The sequence below is a fragment of the Dryas octopetala genome, chromosome 1 (assembly GCF_963921425.1).
Source record: "Dryas octopetala chromosome 1, drDryOcto1.1, whole genome shotgun sequence".
Classification (NCBI taxonomy): Eukaryota; Viridiplantae; Streptophyta; class Magnoliopsida; order Rosales; family Rosaceae; genus Dryas; species Dryas octopetala.
In genome coordinates, this window is record NC_141366.1 from 21,297,204 (window position 1) to 21,310,992 (window position 13,789).

General features: G+C 38.0%; 3 protein-coding genes and 1 non-coding gene across 5 annotated transcripts; 2 read left to right on the forward strand and 2 right to left on the reverse strand.

Annotated features, from left to right (window-relative positions):
• The first annotated feature begins 1,053 nt into the window (after positions 1–1,053).
• Positions 1,054–1,692, forward strand: LOC147299078 (putative germin-like protein 9-2). Its single transcript, XM_086229479.1, has one exon. It carries the CDS (start codon positions 1,054–1,056, stop codon positions 1,690–1,692), a length of 639 nt encoding a protein of 212 aa, XP_086085605.1.
• An 848-nt stretch (positions 1,693–2,540) lies between these two features.
• Positions 2,541–2,625, reverse strand: TRNAM-CAU (transfer RNA methionine (anticodon CAU)). Its single transcript is given in 2 exon segments — positions 2,541–2,576; positions 2,588–2,625. It is a non-coding gene; the product is annotated as a tRNA-Met (tRNA).
• An 852-nt stretch (positions 2,626–3,477) lies between these two features.
• On the forward strand, positions 3,478–6,523 carry LOC147299080 (NAD(P)-binding Rossmann-fold superfamily protein). The gene is made up of 5 exons (XM_086228454.1): positions 3,478–3,759; positions 4,231–4,573; positions 4,691–4,968; positions 5,172–5,368; positions 5,858–6,523. Exons 1-5 carry the CDS (start codon positions 3,570–3,572, stop codon positions 6,290–6,292), a joined length of 1,443 nt encoding a protein of 480 aa, XP_086084580.1. The 5' UTR covers positions 3,478–3,569; the 3' UTR covers positions 6,293–6,523.
• A 541-nt stretch (positions 6,524–7,064) lies between these two features.
• Positions 7,065–13,458, reverse strand: LOC147299081 (AT-hook motif nuclear-localized protein 10-like). Of its 2 annotated transcripts, XM_086248217.1 has the most exons (5): positions 12,914–13,458; positions 11,188–11,240; positions 8,966–9,094; positions 7,935–8,114; positions 7,065–7,642 (listed from the first exon to the last, which is right to left on the reverse strand). In XM_086248217.1, the coding sequence occupies exons 1-5, from the start codon at positions 13,437–13,439 to the stop codon at positions 7,430–7,432; spliced, it is 1,101 nt and encodes a 366-aa protein (XP_086104343.1). In that variant the 5' UTR covers positions 13,440–13,458; the 3' UTR covers positions 7,065–7,429. The 2 variants fall into 2 exon arrangements, with proteins under 2 accessions (XP_086104343.1, XP_086104347.1); XM_086248221.1 differs by lacking the exon at positions 8,966–9,094.
• Positions 13,459–13,789: the final 331 nt, after the last annotated feature.

Here is a 13,789-nt window from a genome sequence, read left to right on the forward strand (position 1 = left end):
ATATTGCACTTTCGCTCTATCTCTTGTCAATGGAGGAAGTGTAGTTGAGGGCACCAAGACCCTCATATTGCACTTTCGCTCTATCTCTTGTCAATGGAGGAAGTGTAGTTGCAAGGGATACTCTCTAGCTAGGATTGCACTTTCTTGCACTGAGTTTATGGTATGGGTTGAGGAGGAGCCAGTGTGTGGCTTACCTTCTCTCCTATGATCCTATCTGGTCATGTGCTTTCCTCCTCTTGAGTTAATGAAGATGCCATTCATAAAAAATAAAAAATAAAAATAAAAAAATCCGAAAAGAAAACAAAAAACAAACACTAGAAATTGGCACACCTTATTTTCTGGTACACCAATATTGTCACTAGAAATTATAATGCAAATTGAGGTTAAATTGATTTTTAACTTTGACACTATTAAACAGCTTCTACAGTCACAATGTATGAAATTAATGCAAACGTGTTTGTTAATGCCAATGCTTACACATGAGTATGAAATGGCAAGCTTTACACTTCCGCTACTGCTTTGACGTTGGCAAATTCAGCTTCAGATTAACTGAAAAGTGACTTGATTAGAAAACTGCTATTAAGCCTATTAACTTAGCCATTGGTTTACCATGCAATTATGGTGAAAAAAGATGAGCTGGAGTTGGTCGCTCTTACTTTTTTGAAGGTCTCAATCTGTCTCTTTAATTGAACACACCTTCATATTCTGTTTTAAAAAAGATAACCTTGCACTTGGGGAGGTGTTTTTGTTCTGTTTGATCTTTAGTCGTCAAATTCGAGCAGAAGTTGTAATGCTATTGGTATATTTTTCAGAAAGGACAAACAAACAACTGTTGACCTGCAACTACAACAAGAAACATTGTAATCTTCATCTCCACTTGACACCAAATAGGCCTGCTGCAAGAATAAAAACCCCTTAGCCTCTTCCTTAAATGTGACTCAGCTTATACTCTATAAATGGTGCCCTTGTAGAAGCCCAAACACCTCATCCAACTACTCAATATCATACCAATAACCATATCACATTTCCTACAAATTAATCAAGTTCCCAACCATGGCTTCAAGAACTTCTACCCTTAAATTCTTCTCTTTACTAATTTCTTCATTTGTCATTGTTCAATTGGCAATGGCCAGTGACCCGGATATTATTGTTGACTTCATAGTGCCTCCAAATGGAACAGTGGATCGAAACTTCTTCACATTCACCGGCATGCGTGCTCTTGTTGGAGATGAACCTGAACCGAAAACCTTCAAGATATTTAAGGCAAGCATTGCTGAGTTCCCTGCTCTTAATGGGCAGAGTGTTTCATACGCCGTCATTCAATTCCCATCCCGCACTACCAACCCACCTCACACTCATCCTCGCTCTGCTGAGCTCCTTTTCCTTATTGAGGGTATCCTTGAAGTGGGTTTTGTTGACACAACCAACAAGCTCTTCACACAGACACTTAAAGCAGGTGATCTGTTTGTGTTTCCCAAGGGACTTGTGCACTTCCAGTACAATGCTGACACAGAAAAACTACAAAACCCAGCTGTAGCAATTTCTGCCTTTGGAAGTGCAAATGCAGGAACTGTATCAATTCCCAACACTTTGTTCACCACTGGCATCGCCGACGATGTGTTGGCTATATCCTTCAAGACTGATGTAGCCACCATTCAAAAGCTCAAGGCTGGTCTTGCTCCCAAACCATGATGAGGATAGAGAGAATCATACAATTGATGCCAGTAGTTTAATATGTTCTTCAGTTTTTTGTTGTTGCTTGTATTTGCTTTGAATAATTACCCATGAATAGCAGCATTCTTACCAAGGTCATAATGTGTTGAAAGGGTATATCATCACAACCTGTATTACATTGTCACTATTCATTTATAGTGAGCTATATAATCACACTTTCTTCTGTGGATTGTAAAAATCTACACTTTCTTTTTCATGTTTTTTTTTTTCTACTGGTAAATCAACTTTATTAAACAACAAAAAAAGGGCTAAATTAACTCCCACAATCAGGCAGCAGCAAGACAACAAAACAAAAACCCAAACGGAAACAACAAACATGCAAAGGCTCAACATCAAGCCAAAGATAGAGAGAGACCACCAGGGCCATAAAAAACAATTAAGGAAACCCCAAAGAGTAAGCAACACATAGTACAACAAGAAAAACAAACAAATCAGATGTTCCTTCCAATCAAGCATCACTGAATCATTGGTTCTGAAGGGCTTATAGTTAATTATGAAAAAATCCTTTTATTAATTCCACTCTCTCTCTCTCTCTCTCTCTCTCTCTCTCCCTCTCTCCAAATAGCATATACATATACGGCTCTATAAGACAATTTGTTCACAATGACACCAAGATTCTTGCCCTTCCATTCAAATAATACAAAGAACACAGACCAAAACTAGGCAGACAAAGAACACAGACGAAGTCCCAGTTGGGAGAACAAACATATATGTTTCTTTCTGCCTTTAGTTGCCAACAGCTCCCTCTTTAGCAAGTCCAAGCTGATTGATTTGAGAATAAAATGAAAAAGAAAATAAAAAGTGATTGGGGTGAGAGAGGCTCGAACTCTCGACCTCAGGATCACTCAGAAGCTATGAGACCTACGCGCTAGCCAACTGCGCCACCACCCCAAGTGTTTATTTAATTGGCGTTTGAAATTAAAATAATCATTAACAACATACATTACAAGTAAATGGCCTGAATATGGAGAGCAGGTTTTCTTGACACTTGCCACTAAAACCAATCTGCTCTAGTAATTTGATCTTTTGCCTCTCACGTTTACGTCATGTAAGCAAATACGAGGTAAAGAGGTAGGGTTTAAGCATACCTCTCCTAACTCCTAAGCATCTCTTCCATCATCCCTTAATCATTTCCCTACAATTTTATCTTACAAAAGTTGATATTTATGTTATATATGCTAGATGAACTGTAGTAGGTAAAATAATTGTGATGTGATGATAACAGCATGTGACATGTCTATGTGATCTTACGAATTTATCCAAATTATAATACGTGGAGAATCATTAATATAATATAATGTGTATGAAATTTATCATTCAAAATATATGTATATTTATTATTGTGTATATATAAATATCAAAATTAGATATCTTAATGATTTTTTATTTATCTAATTTTATGTAAGAATGATCTTTATATAAAGATTTAAAAAATAGACGACTTCGATCATTGAATTACAATGCGAAGTGAATTTCAAAAATCATACATCATCATGTTTAACTTGAAATATATATCAACAGAAGACGCATGTTTATAAATAAATTCATATTATTGTCACTTTCTTTTTTTCTTTTTTTGAGAAGGGGAAAACTTTCAACTCCTTTAATGGAGGGAAGTTAGAACAGTGAAATTAAATTTGAGTTTGTACCTATCATCAGAAATAATTATGAATTTGAAAAAATTAGACACCCATGGCATGGCCACCTGGGCATGGACCAACAGCACATGAGATCCAAGTCTTTCTTTCTATCATTCTGTTTTCTTCTGGTACCATCTTCCACTAGTACTGTGAGTTGTGAGTCTTGTGAATTGATTCGAAGTAAACAAAGTAAACATGCACTTAAGCGAAAATGAAGGCATAGAGGGCAAGACTTTTGTGGTGAGCGGTGGGTTGGGGTTCGTCGGCTCCGCACTCTGCTTGGAGCTGCTCCGAAGAGGAGCTCATCAAGTCCGAGCCATTGACCTCCGAACCACCTCTCCTTTATCCGACCGTCTCCGCAAACTCGGCGTCCACTGCATCCAAGGTTCGATAATGTTCGATTTCCCCAATGCCAATGCCAATTTCAAATTCAATCATTCATTTTTTTCGTTTCTCTTTCTGGGTTTTCTCTGATTCTTTTACCCTTCACATCATTATCAATACCATCCTCATTGGATGCTTGCTTGCTTCATGTTCTATGTCTTGTCTTATAATTGAATTGAAGTGATTTCCAGGAGAACAAAGTGGGTTTTTGCTTAATTCAATTCAATTTTTCACGTTGGGGCTTTTGAATAACTGTAATAAACCAAAAGCAATTCTAACATGGAAAATTAGGTACTGTATTCAGAATCTCAATATTACAAGTCTTCCTCACTGAGGTCACTGTTGCAATCCTTAAATACTCAATCAGAACTGAAAACTAATTAACAGAAATAGTTAACAGATTGAAACTAACTAACCCACTTGCTCTAACTAATCTACTTGCTGATTCGACAACTGGGATTCTATCGAATAGGGGATGTTACCCAGAAAAGGGATGTTGAAAGAGCTCTACGCGGGGCGGATTGTGTGTTCCATCTTGCATCATATGGCATGTCTGGGAAGGAAATGCTGCAATTTGGTCGTGTTGATGAGGTCAATATCAATGGAACCTGTCATATTTTGGAGGCTTGTCTCGAGTTCGGGATCCAAAGGCTTGTTTATGTGAGCACATACAATGTTGTATTTGGGGGAAAGGAGGTTGTGAATGGGAATGAGGCCTTACCCTATTTCCCTATTGATAACCATGTTGATGCATATGGTCGTACAAAATCAATCGCCGAGCAGTTGGTTCTAAAGTACAACGCTCGTCCCTTCAAGTAAGTATTTCCTCTTTAGGTAAGCATTCAACAGTGTTTGTTGATAATGATATTGGTTATTGTTTAGTTTGGCATTAATTATATATTGAGGTGTGGTTTTGTTTCTATGCTCTATAGGAAGAAGAATGGGAAGTGTCTTTATACCTGTGCAGTTCGTCCTGCTGCTATCTATGGACCAGGTGAAGAAAGGCACCTTCCAAGGATAGTGTCCCTGGCAAAGTTAGGCCTGCTTCCATTCAAAATTGGCGAAGCAAATGTGAAAACAGACTGGATTTACGTGGATAACCTAGTACTTGCACTGGTATTGGCAAGCATGGGACTTTTAAATGACATTCCTGGGAAAGATAAAGAAAAACATCCCATTGCTGCTGGCCAGCCATATTTTGTATCTGACGGTAACAATGCAACCCTTAACTTTTTTTTTTTTTTTTTTTTTTTCTTTCTTGTCAAATTGTATACTGGAAGTAGGTAACACGGCTAAGTTTTAAACTCTAGAATCTACTCCACTCTACACACATTATTGTACTACAACCTCTGTTTCTTACACATCAAGAGTAATGTCTGAAATGTAAAATTTGAAAACCAATCTTTCTTACAGGGTCTCCAGTCAACACCTTTGAGTTCATCCGACCTCTGCTCAAAAGCTTGGATTATGAACTACCAAAGGCTTCCTTATCTGTACCTCATGCTCTTCTTTTGGGAAAGGTTTTTGGAGCAGTCTATACGATCTTATACCCATGGTTGAATCAATGGTGGCTTCCTCAGCCGTTGATCCTTCCTGCTGAAGTCTACAAGGTTTGCTTATCCCTTTCACTTTTATTCTTTGACCGAATAGACTTGGAGATATGTATATGGCAGTTCTATCTTTATACATATAACGTTTTCCCCTCAATAGAAAACAAAAATGTCTGCAATGTGAAGAGTGAATAAAATTTTGGTTCATTTGGAAGGCTGTCCATCTAACACACATGATTTCCCTAGACTGTATTCACTTGTTTCACTCCTTGAAATGATATTGAGGTTGTGCTCTTTTATATTATGGGTGGGACAAGCTCGTCTATTCTTATTCACAGTTTCTTATGGCAATATGGTTCATCTGGGGAGAAATTGAGCTTCAGGAAATAGTGGGTGTGGCTCTAATCTTTTGAGAAGACCATCAATCAATGTGTTTTTCTTGATTGATATACTGTGGATTCCCATCCTGTATAGACACAGGGTTAGTGTATCCAATTATATTTATGCAAGTCTCTGTCAACATTTCTGAATCTGTAATATATATTACAGGTTGGTGTTACCCATTATTTCTCTTACCTTAAAGCTAAGGAGGAGCTTGGCTATAGCCCAATGGTGACTCCTCGAGAGGGCATGGCTGCTACAATCTCATACTGGCAGGAGAGGAAAAGGAAAACTCTGGATGGCCCTACAATATATGCCTGGCTCTTTTGTGTGATTGGCATGGCCTCACTATTTTGTGCTGCATATTTGCCAGACATAGGACCTGTGCCACTCATCAGAGCTATTAGCCTCTTCTTTTTCCGTTCAATGCGGGTTGTGAGACTGGTATTCCTTCTAGCTACTGCAGCGCATATTGGAGAGGCTGTGTACGCATGGCATCTAGCTAAAAGGGTGGATCCTGCTAACTCAAGAGGATGGTTTTGGCAGACCTTCGCTCTTGGGATTTTTTCATTACGCTTTCTGTTGAAGAGAGCACGGAAGTAAGGCAGCTGCTCCTTAATTAATAATGTACGCCTGTAGTGTACTTTCAGTTGTTAAATACCAGTTTTATGCATATGAGGTATGAGAGAAGATGGTTTTATGGTTTTAAAGATTCCTCTGTGACTCCAGGGATGGACAAGATATCTTATGGTTCCTAAGAAAGTTGAAGCAAATGTGATTCTTACTGGTTATCTTTAAGGATTCATGTTGTGTGAAAGAAATCCAAGTGGTCAATTTTAGTGCACCAAACTACAACTGCATCAAGTTCCCTTTGTGTGACATCGAGACCCCTCATAGTCCATTTAACTGCACTAGGTTCAATTGTTACCAAGGACTTCTCATGAATCGATTCACAGCATTAACCTAAGATGACATCAAGGATCCATCGTGGTCCATTTTAGTGCACTTGGCTAAAATGAAAAACTAAAATGGAACGAAGGATTTAACAACCCAAAATAATGGCACCAAAGTTATGACCCTCATGGTTCATTCTAGTGCACTATGTTAAGAGGACATCGAAAAACCCATCATGCCATTCTAGTGAACTAAGCTAAAATGACATCGAGGACTCCTCATGGTCTGTGACTCTGTTGTAGTGCGCATTAAGCTGAATTGGCATCAATGACACCTCCTGGCCCATTCTATTGCTATGCACCACTCACAATCACCAAAAAACAAAACAATATAAAAACAAACAAAAAAGGTTATGGCAGCATCATAGCCCAAAAAGAACATCTGAGCCTAGAAACCAAAATTATTTGAATAAAATTGGTACCAATTACCATCTTATCATTAAAGAGAAAGGTGAAATCCAGCATATGTTATTCCCAACAAGGACTAAAAGTACAACAAGCCAACACATGATAAACTAGATCTCCAACTAGTCCTAATCCTACCAAGTCCTAGAAGCACAAGCCTTAAATCTAATTTCTATTTGACAGTGACACGCACTGTCATGTAGTTTACCTGGTTGACCATAAATTTCAGCTGTAAAGCATTCTACAGTACTTATTCTACGAAAATTAAACTACAACACGGTTTCAGCGGGTGTCCTCAACGCTATGAATGAAATTATGAAGCACAACATTGCTGATCATGCCTATTACACAAATTAGTGAAAAGGCCTGAGTTACGAAAGATTCACTTCCATGGCATGCTTGACATGCCTTGTGGGTTACTGTTATTGCAGACAGTACTCTGGTTCAGTGGACTCCCAGGTCCACCCGAAGATTCACTGAGAGTTCCGCGTGAAGGTGGGCTACTGGCCCCTGTTGCAAGCCTTGGTCCTGCTGACATTTGGTTTGCTGTCTTTGATGGTTTTTGACCATCTGCAATAAAACTTGCAACAACTACCTGCAATACATTGGGAATTAAAAAATGACTGGTTCTATTAGATTCAATCACATGTAAAAGCTGTATCTGGCAGTAGTAATAATACCAAGAAAAACCCTGTTTTTTCAAGATATAAATATATAGAATACAGTCCACAGAATATATGGCTTGCTCAATTTATCAAAACAATTTATAGAACCACACATATCGTGGAAAATATTCCACATGCCTCTTCATTTCCTTGAACCATTAATTCTCACATCATAAGTTCAAAAGAAAAAATAATTGTTTCGGAGAAGTTAAAAAAGTGTACCTGAACAGGGGAGGCAGCTGTTAAAACACCTGCCACACAACCACCTAAAACTCGACCATCTGGGCCAGATAATGACACACTTAAAGCCCCAGTTCCAGTTAAAACCCCAGTTCCACTCTGGGGACTAGCATTTTCAGATAGAAGAAACGATCCAGAAAGTGATATAATTTCAAACCGCCCCTGCATATGGAAATTCATAAAAGAAGGACTTAGCAGAGCATATTTCACAGATCAGAAAATATTAATAAAACAAAGTGTACCCCTTATGGTAACTACCAAATGATTAAGTAGCAAAATTTTTATGACAATTACTCATGTTAAGCCAGGCAATCTAACTACAAAAAGCGGCAATATCATAAACATCAAAAGATCTCTTCTTTTTACCATATTGGTAGAACCAAGTGGGTAGGATAATGCCATGAATATGAGAAATTTATAGAAATAGAGTGCTTTTCTTTTACAACGTCGTGGAGTGCATATAAACTTTTACCGTTAAACAAATTCACTACCAAGCATAACATCACTGACAACATTTAATTTCAGTACTGCCATTAATCATGACAGATACCAAATCCTACCCTTAACCAAAGAGCAAACCTGCCTTGTACGTGCTCCCAAAGGAAACCCAGATATTCAGTATCTCATTTGTTTAAATCTTTGGTCTTCAAATGTGCTCAACACAAACTTTAATCATGTGAAAATATGATGGCATAAAGTCATCAGTTCAGGCACAATCACATTCCCTAACAGAAAATTAACCAACTGTTCCTCGAGACAAACTTAAATTATCATGTGAATACATGACGGCATAAAGTCATCAGTTCAAACACAATCATCTTTACTAACAGAAAATTAGCTAACTGTTCCAAGAAAGATTTAGGATAATTCTCTCCAGACAACATTCCCAGAGGACAACTATTGATGCCTAACATACTTCCAACTAAACTGTATCAAAAAGTCAACATATTATATGTAACAGTTCATCCTGGATACAAGGAAAGGCCAAAAGACTAGTTAGCAATTTCACAAACCTCATACGTTACAGTTCCACCAGTTGATGGTTGGAGAAGAGCCACACTAGATATGGCTCCAATTGCAGATATGATACAAACAGCCCTAAGACCACTCTGAGTTAATGACATTATTTTTGATGAGATATCCTGAAAGATTAAATGCATCAAAATGAATTCCATTACCATAATCAACGAGAAAATGATGAGTATAAAAGCCAAAAAGTAAAGTAGGCATATAAAAGATAATCAACCTTCAATTATATTATGTACCTAGCTCACTGATAGCCTTGGAAGAATTTTAAGGGTATATTTCTTTTAAGAATAAGTCATTAGACTCTAAAGTATATCTGTGATATGAACTTTCACTCACATGGGACAATAATCCAGAAAATTGTGAAGGAAACTGCAACACTCCAATGCCGCAATTACTCTCTAGAATTCTAAATTGTGCTCTTTAATTCAAATGCTACTCACTTTTCGGACCAAAATTATTTGAATTTAACTCATAAAATAATTATTTGAGTTTAACATACCCAACACTCCCAACCTCATTCACCTTCCATTTTCCCAATACACATTGAAACTAATTGTGATTAATTTCAGTACACGAAGAATCAACGAGAAAAAGGAGGAGCTTTACAAGATTCACTAGATGAATACGTAACGCATACATTCATGCATCCATTTATCGTAATTGGTGAAAAAGAATTTAATCATTCAAATTAAGAAGTTATTAAAAAAAGGAAGAGATTAGCATATAGAAAATATGGAAACGCCAAGGACAACTAAGGGTTTAATATACACGAACAGATAATAGGCCGTTCATCAACAATAGCCCTGAACTATGACTGATCATCAAAATGATACTCAAACTTTCAAATCACTCTGTGTGGCCCTCAAGCTTTGGTACCATCCACCAATGTAGTACCTGTTGTCAAATCTTTTAAAATTTTCGTCAAAATTAATCACGTGCCATGCACGTAACCTCTTTTTAAGGGGTATATTTCTCAAATGAAAACCTCTTTCTTTCAACACTCTCTCTCTCTCTCTCTCTCATCGCATTATCTCTGTCACCCTATCTCTCTTCCCCCCCTCCCTCTCTCTCTTCTTTCTCCCTTTCGAAGCCAAGCAGCCCTGTCATGAGACCAAATCAGCAAGGTCGATGATGGGTTGGTTGAAAGTGGGTGTAGGTTCTTGTGGGTGGTAAGGAAAAGCTAGTTTGACAGGCGAAAGAAGAAGATGGTTTAGATGATGAGGTAATTGGACATAAAATTATGAGGAAAATGAAGGACAAGGGGTTGGTGGTGAAGAACAGGGTGCACCAAGGAGAAATCTTGGACTACAAAGCTGCGTCGCATGGTGTTCGAGATGTAGCTTGGCCACAGAGGTGGTTGAGAGGAGTGGACTGGGGATTTGGGCCAAAAGTTGGGCTTGGGGTGGTGATGATCAGGCGGTGGTGAATGTATAACAGATTGCTAATTAAGATTTATAAAGAACTGATGCAAGTGAAGCTCTGAGAGTGCAAGCTGCAAGAATTGGAGAAGAGACTAAGAAGGCTGCTGGAATTGGTGGGGCCCATGAGAAAATGTTCAACCGTTCAAGGGACTCATTGAGGAGTGGAAGAAGAATATAGCATGAGTAATTGATACTTTCTCTGTTCATAATGGTCTGTTCCAGTAGTAAAAGCAAAGAACTTTTTCAACCATTTTATATGGATGACGATGACATGTGTACAAAGAAACGCAGATAAAAGCCCAATTCGGCAGAGAGAGAAAGAGGAGAGGGTGATGGAGAGAGTTCCCGGAGATAGAGAGTAGAAAGTTGAGAGAGGAGAGAGGAGAGAGAGAGAAAGAGTGAGAAATGGAAGGAAAGGGTATCAGAGAGAGAAAAGAGTTGAGAGAGTTTTTGTTTGACAAAAATGCCCCTAAAAGATAAGTCACGTGCACCAAAGATGATCAATTTTGACAGAAATTTTGACGAATCTGATTTAAGGTACCACATTAATGAATGGTAATGAAGCTTGAGAGCCACATTGAGTGATATGCAAGTTTGAGGGCCATATTGATAATCAAGTCATAGTTCAAGGACCATTGCTGATAAAAAGCCTAGATAATATGTATAGTGCAATCAAATAATATTTCTAGCTCAATAATTATTCAAGACTAAGAATACGGTGATGTTCAAACATGGAAGGAGCCGGAAAAATAAATTATTAAAGAAAGAAAAGGGCAACGAGAAACCTCGCCAGCTTTTACAGTGATAATATGTGGCGTAAATCCAAACCCTGCAGATCCTACAAACAGAAAAAAAAAAAAAAAAATTAAACCATAATCCAGGTATTATTATACAGTATGTTACAGAAAAATTGAATTTTTGAAAAGGAAATAATAAAATAAGATCACCCTGCACGCCTGCATGCATAAGTTATCTATATATATGAAGTCAGAAGGGAAGTTGATGAAACTTCCAAAATTCCTTAAAATATAATCTGTTTAAAAAGATTTAAAGAAGTAACCACATATATTAAAGAAAACGACCTGAAATACCTCAGTTTTCACCCCACTACTTTTCAAGTTGCAATTGAATTTCTCCATCTTCCTTCACACACAATGGGAAAGGTTTGGAACACAGTGAGTATAAAAGTGGTTTTACAATTTCTTCTCATTGGTATTCAAAGGGTCCGACTAATCTTATTCTTCTAATTGATATTTCACAATTCCTTTTACTATGTTCTGCTTTCTTTCTTTTTTATTATTTGGTGGGATTTTGTTGTTGCTATATTGCAGCAACAATCTTCATTGCTCAGGTTGGTGGGCTTTAGTTGGTGCTTTGATTGTTTCAGAGGCTTTCGGGTGATGAAGGTGAAAAGAATATTTTTGATGAGCAGCACTTGAGAAGCATCCTAACTATTCTTTCAACTAGTATTTATTTTTTAAGTTAGTTTATTCAAAGTTCACGTGGAAGGCATTCGTGCTTGATAAAATGTGCATGGAATACATTACGTTGCATGTGCTATAGAAAAACCCTATTGGCACGCGCTGGAGCGTGTATCAAGGAGCTAGTATATATAAACCAAATAAACGAATTTGCTGCATTGTTTATTCTATTTCTATCAATTGATGGTTGAAAATCTAAATTTAATATAATAAGGAAACTTAAGCAAGTATGAGGACTTCTCTTCTCATAGATGGAAAATTTAAAAAGGAAAAGTTAAGAAGCATACTAAATTGACGCTGACAAAACCATATTTGAACATCAAAATTCTTACTAAAATCTTATCAATATAGTTCTGCTGTAAAAGAGACTGGAGATAAACCATTTAAAAAACTAACTCCATTTGCAAAGAAAATCATAAGTTGCAGCCAATACCAAAAATCATTATCATCCTATGATCTCATATTCGCATGAAAATATGATGAATATCAAGAGAGTCAAGATCATTATATAAGCCAACAGTATTCAATTGCAATACAGCAGCAATCAAGGGCAGAAAGGTAAATCTGACCCATAAGATTTTATAGACATCGAACGGATCCCAAGTTCCAGCAACCTTATACCCTATTTTATTTCACAGAGCTATCCACAAATATATACAGTGATTAATTCCATGACAACGACCACTCCTATCTCCTGCTAGAAACCCGAACAGGAACAACCTCCTCCAACAGAGATTTTAATAAGCACAAATTAAACAGGCATGGGATAACTGAATAAGTCAAAGCCACTGTTTGCTTAAAACCAACAGTCGAAACATTGAAATATCATAACACCACGTGACTGAAGGGTGGTAATGCAAAATAATAAACAACAAAAACAATATCAAATACACAAAGCATAGCAGAATTAAAACACTAACGCCACATAAAATAAACAGCAAACCCAATAAGATTCAACGGATTTTAAAAAAAAAAACAAAAAACAAAAAAAAACCAATTAGATTAATAAAAAAGAAAAAAGGGTTTTTACCCAAAGCTGCCGATTGTTGCTTCTTAGTAGAACCAGGTGGTCTGCCTCTGGCTTTCTTCATGGAAGTGGGTGAGGCATTACCTCCAGAAGGAGGAGGAGGAGGAGAAAAACCCTCATTGTTCTGAGTGACGGTGGCAGACGGAGGGGCTGAAGGTGACAGACCCAATGCCATGGTACCATCAGGCCCGTACTTCCTCGGCCTCCCTCTCTTCCTCTTCAGCGGCTCGGAACCCATGTTCATGTTAAGCACAGGAGGGCTCAGAACAGCAGCCTCCACAGAACCCTCGACGGCGGCCGGAACAGAACCACCGGCGGAGGCGGAGGCGTTCTGGTAAGTGGGTGAGGCGGCGGCGGCGGTGGGGTTGTAAAGAGCATTAGAAGCGGCGTCGGCGGGAGAGAAGTTCAAGCGCATGTTGTGAATGGCGGACTGTGACGACTGCGACTGTGACTGTAGAGGACTGCTGTTCTGCAGACCCAGGCCGAAGGGCTCTCTACTCGTCATCACTCCTGTCTCAGATCCTGACATTTCTTCTTTTCTTTTTGTTTTTTTTATTGTTGTTTGCTTTGCAGTTTGTAGTTGTACTTAAATACCCTAAGACCAATCCCTGAGACACAAATCCCTAGCAAAAAACAAACTTAGCTAATTACAGTTTGCACCCATTAAGTATGGGAAATTTTCACTTTGCTCCCCATTGTTTAAAAAGTCCCACTTTTGTACATTTATTACCCTTGGATTTGTAATAAATGGCCAGCTAGGATTAAACAAGGAAAACAAACAAAGAAAAAACTAGCAGGGAATCCAAGTTCCAAAAGGTGACCTTTTAAACCCTCCATTAATCTGATTATTAAGTGAAACGTTATCTGCATATGTGGCAG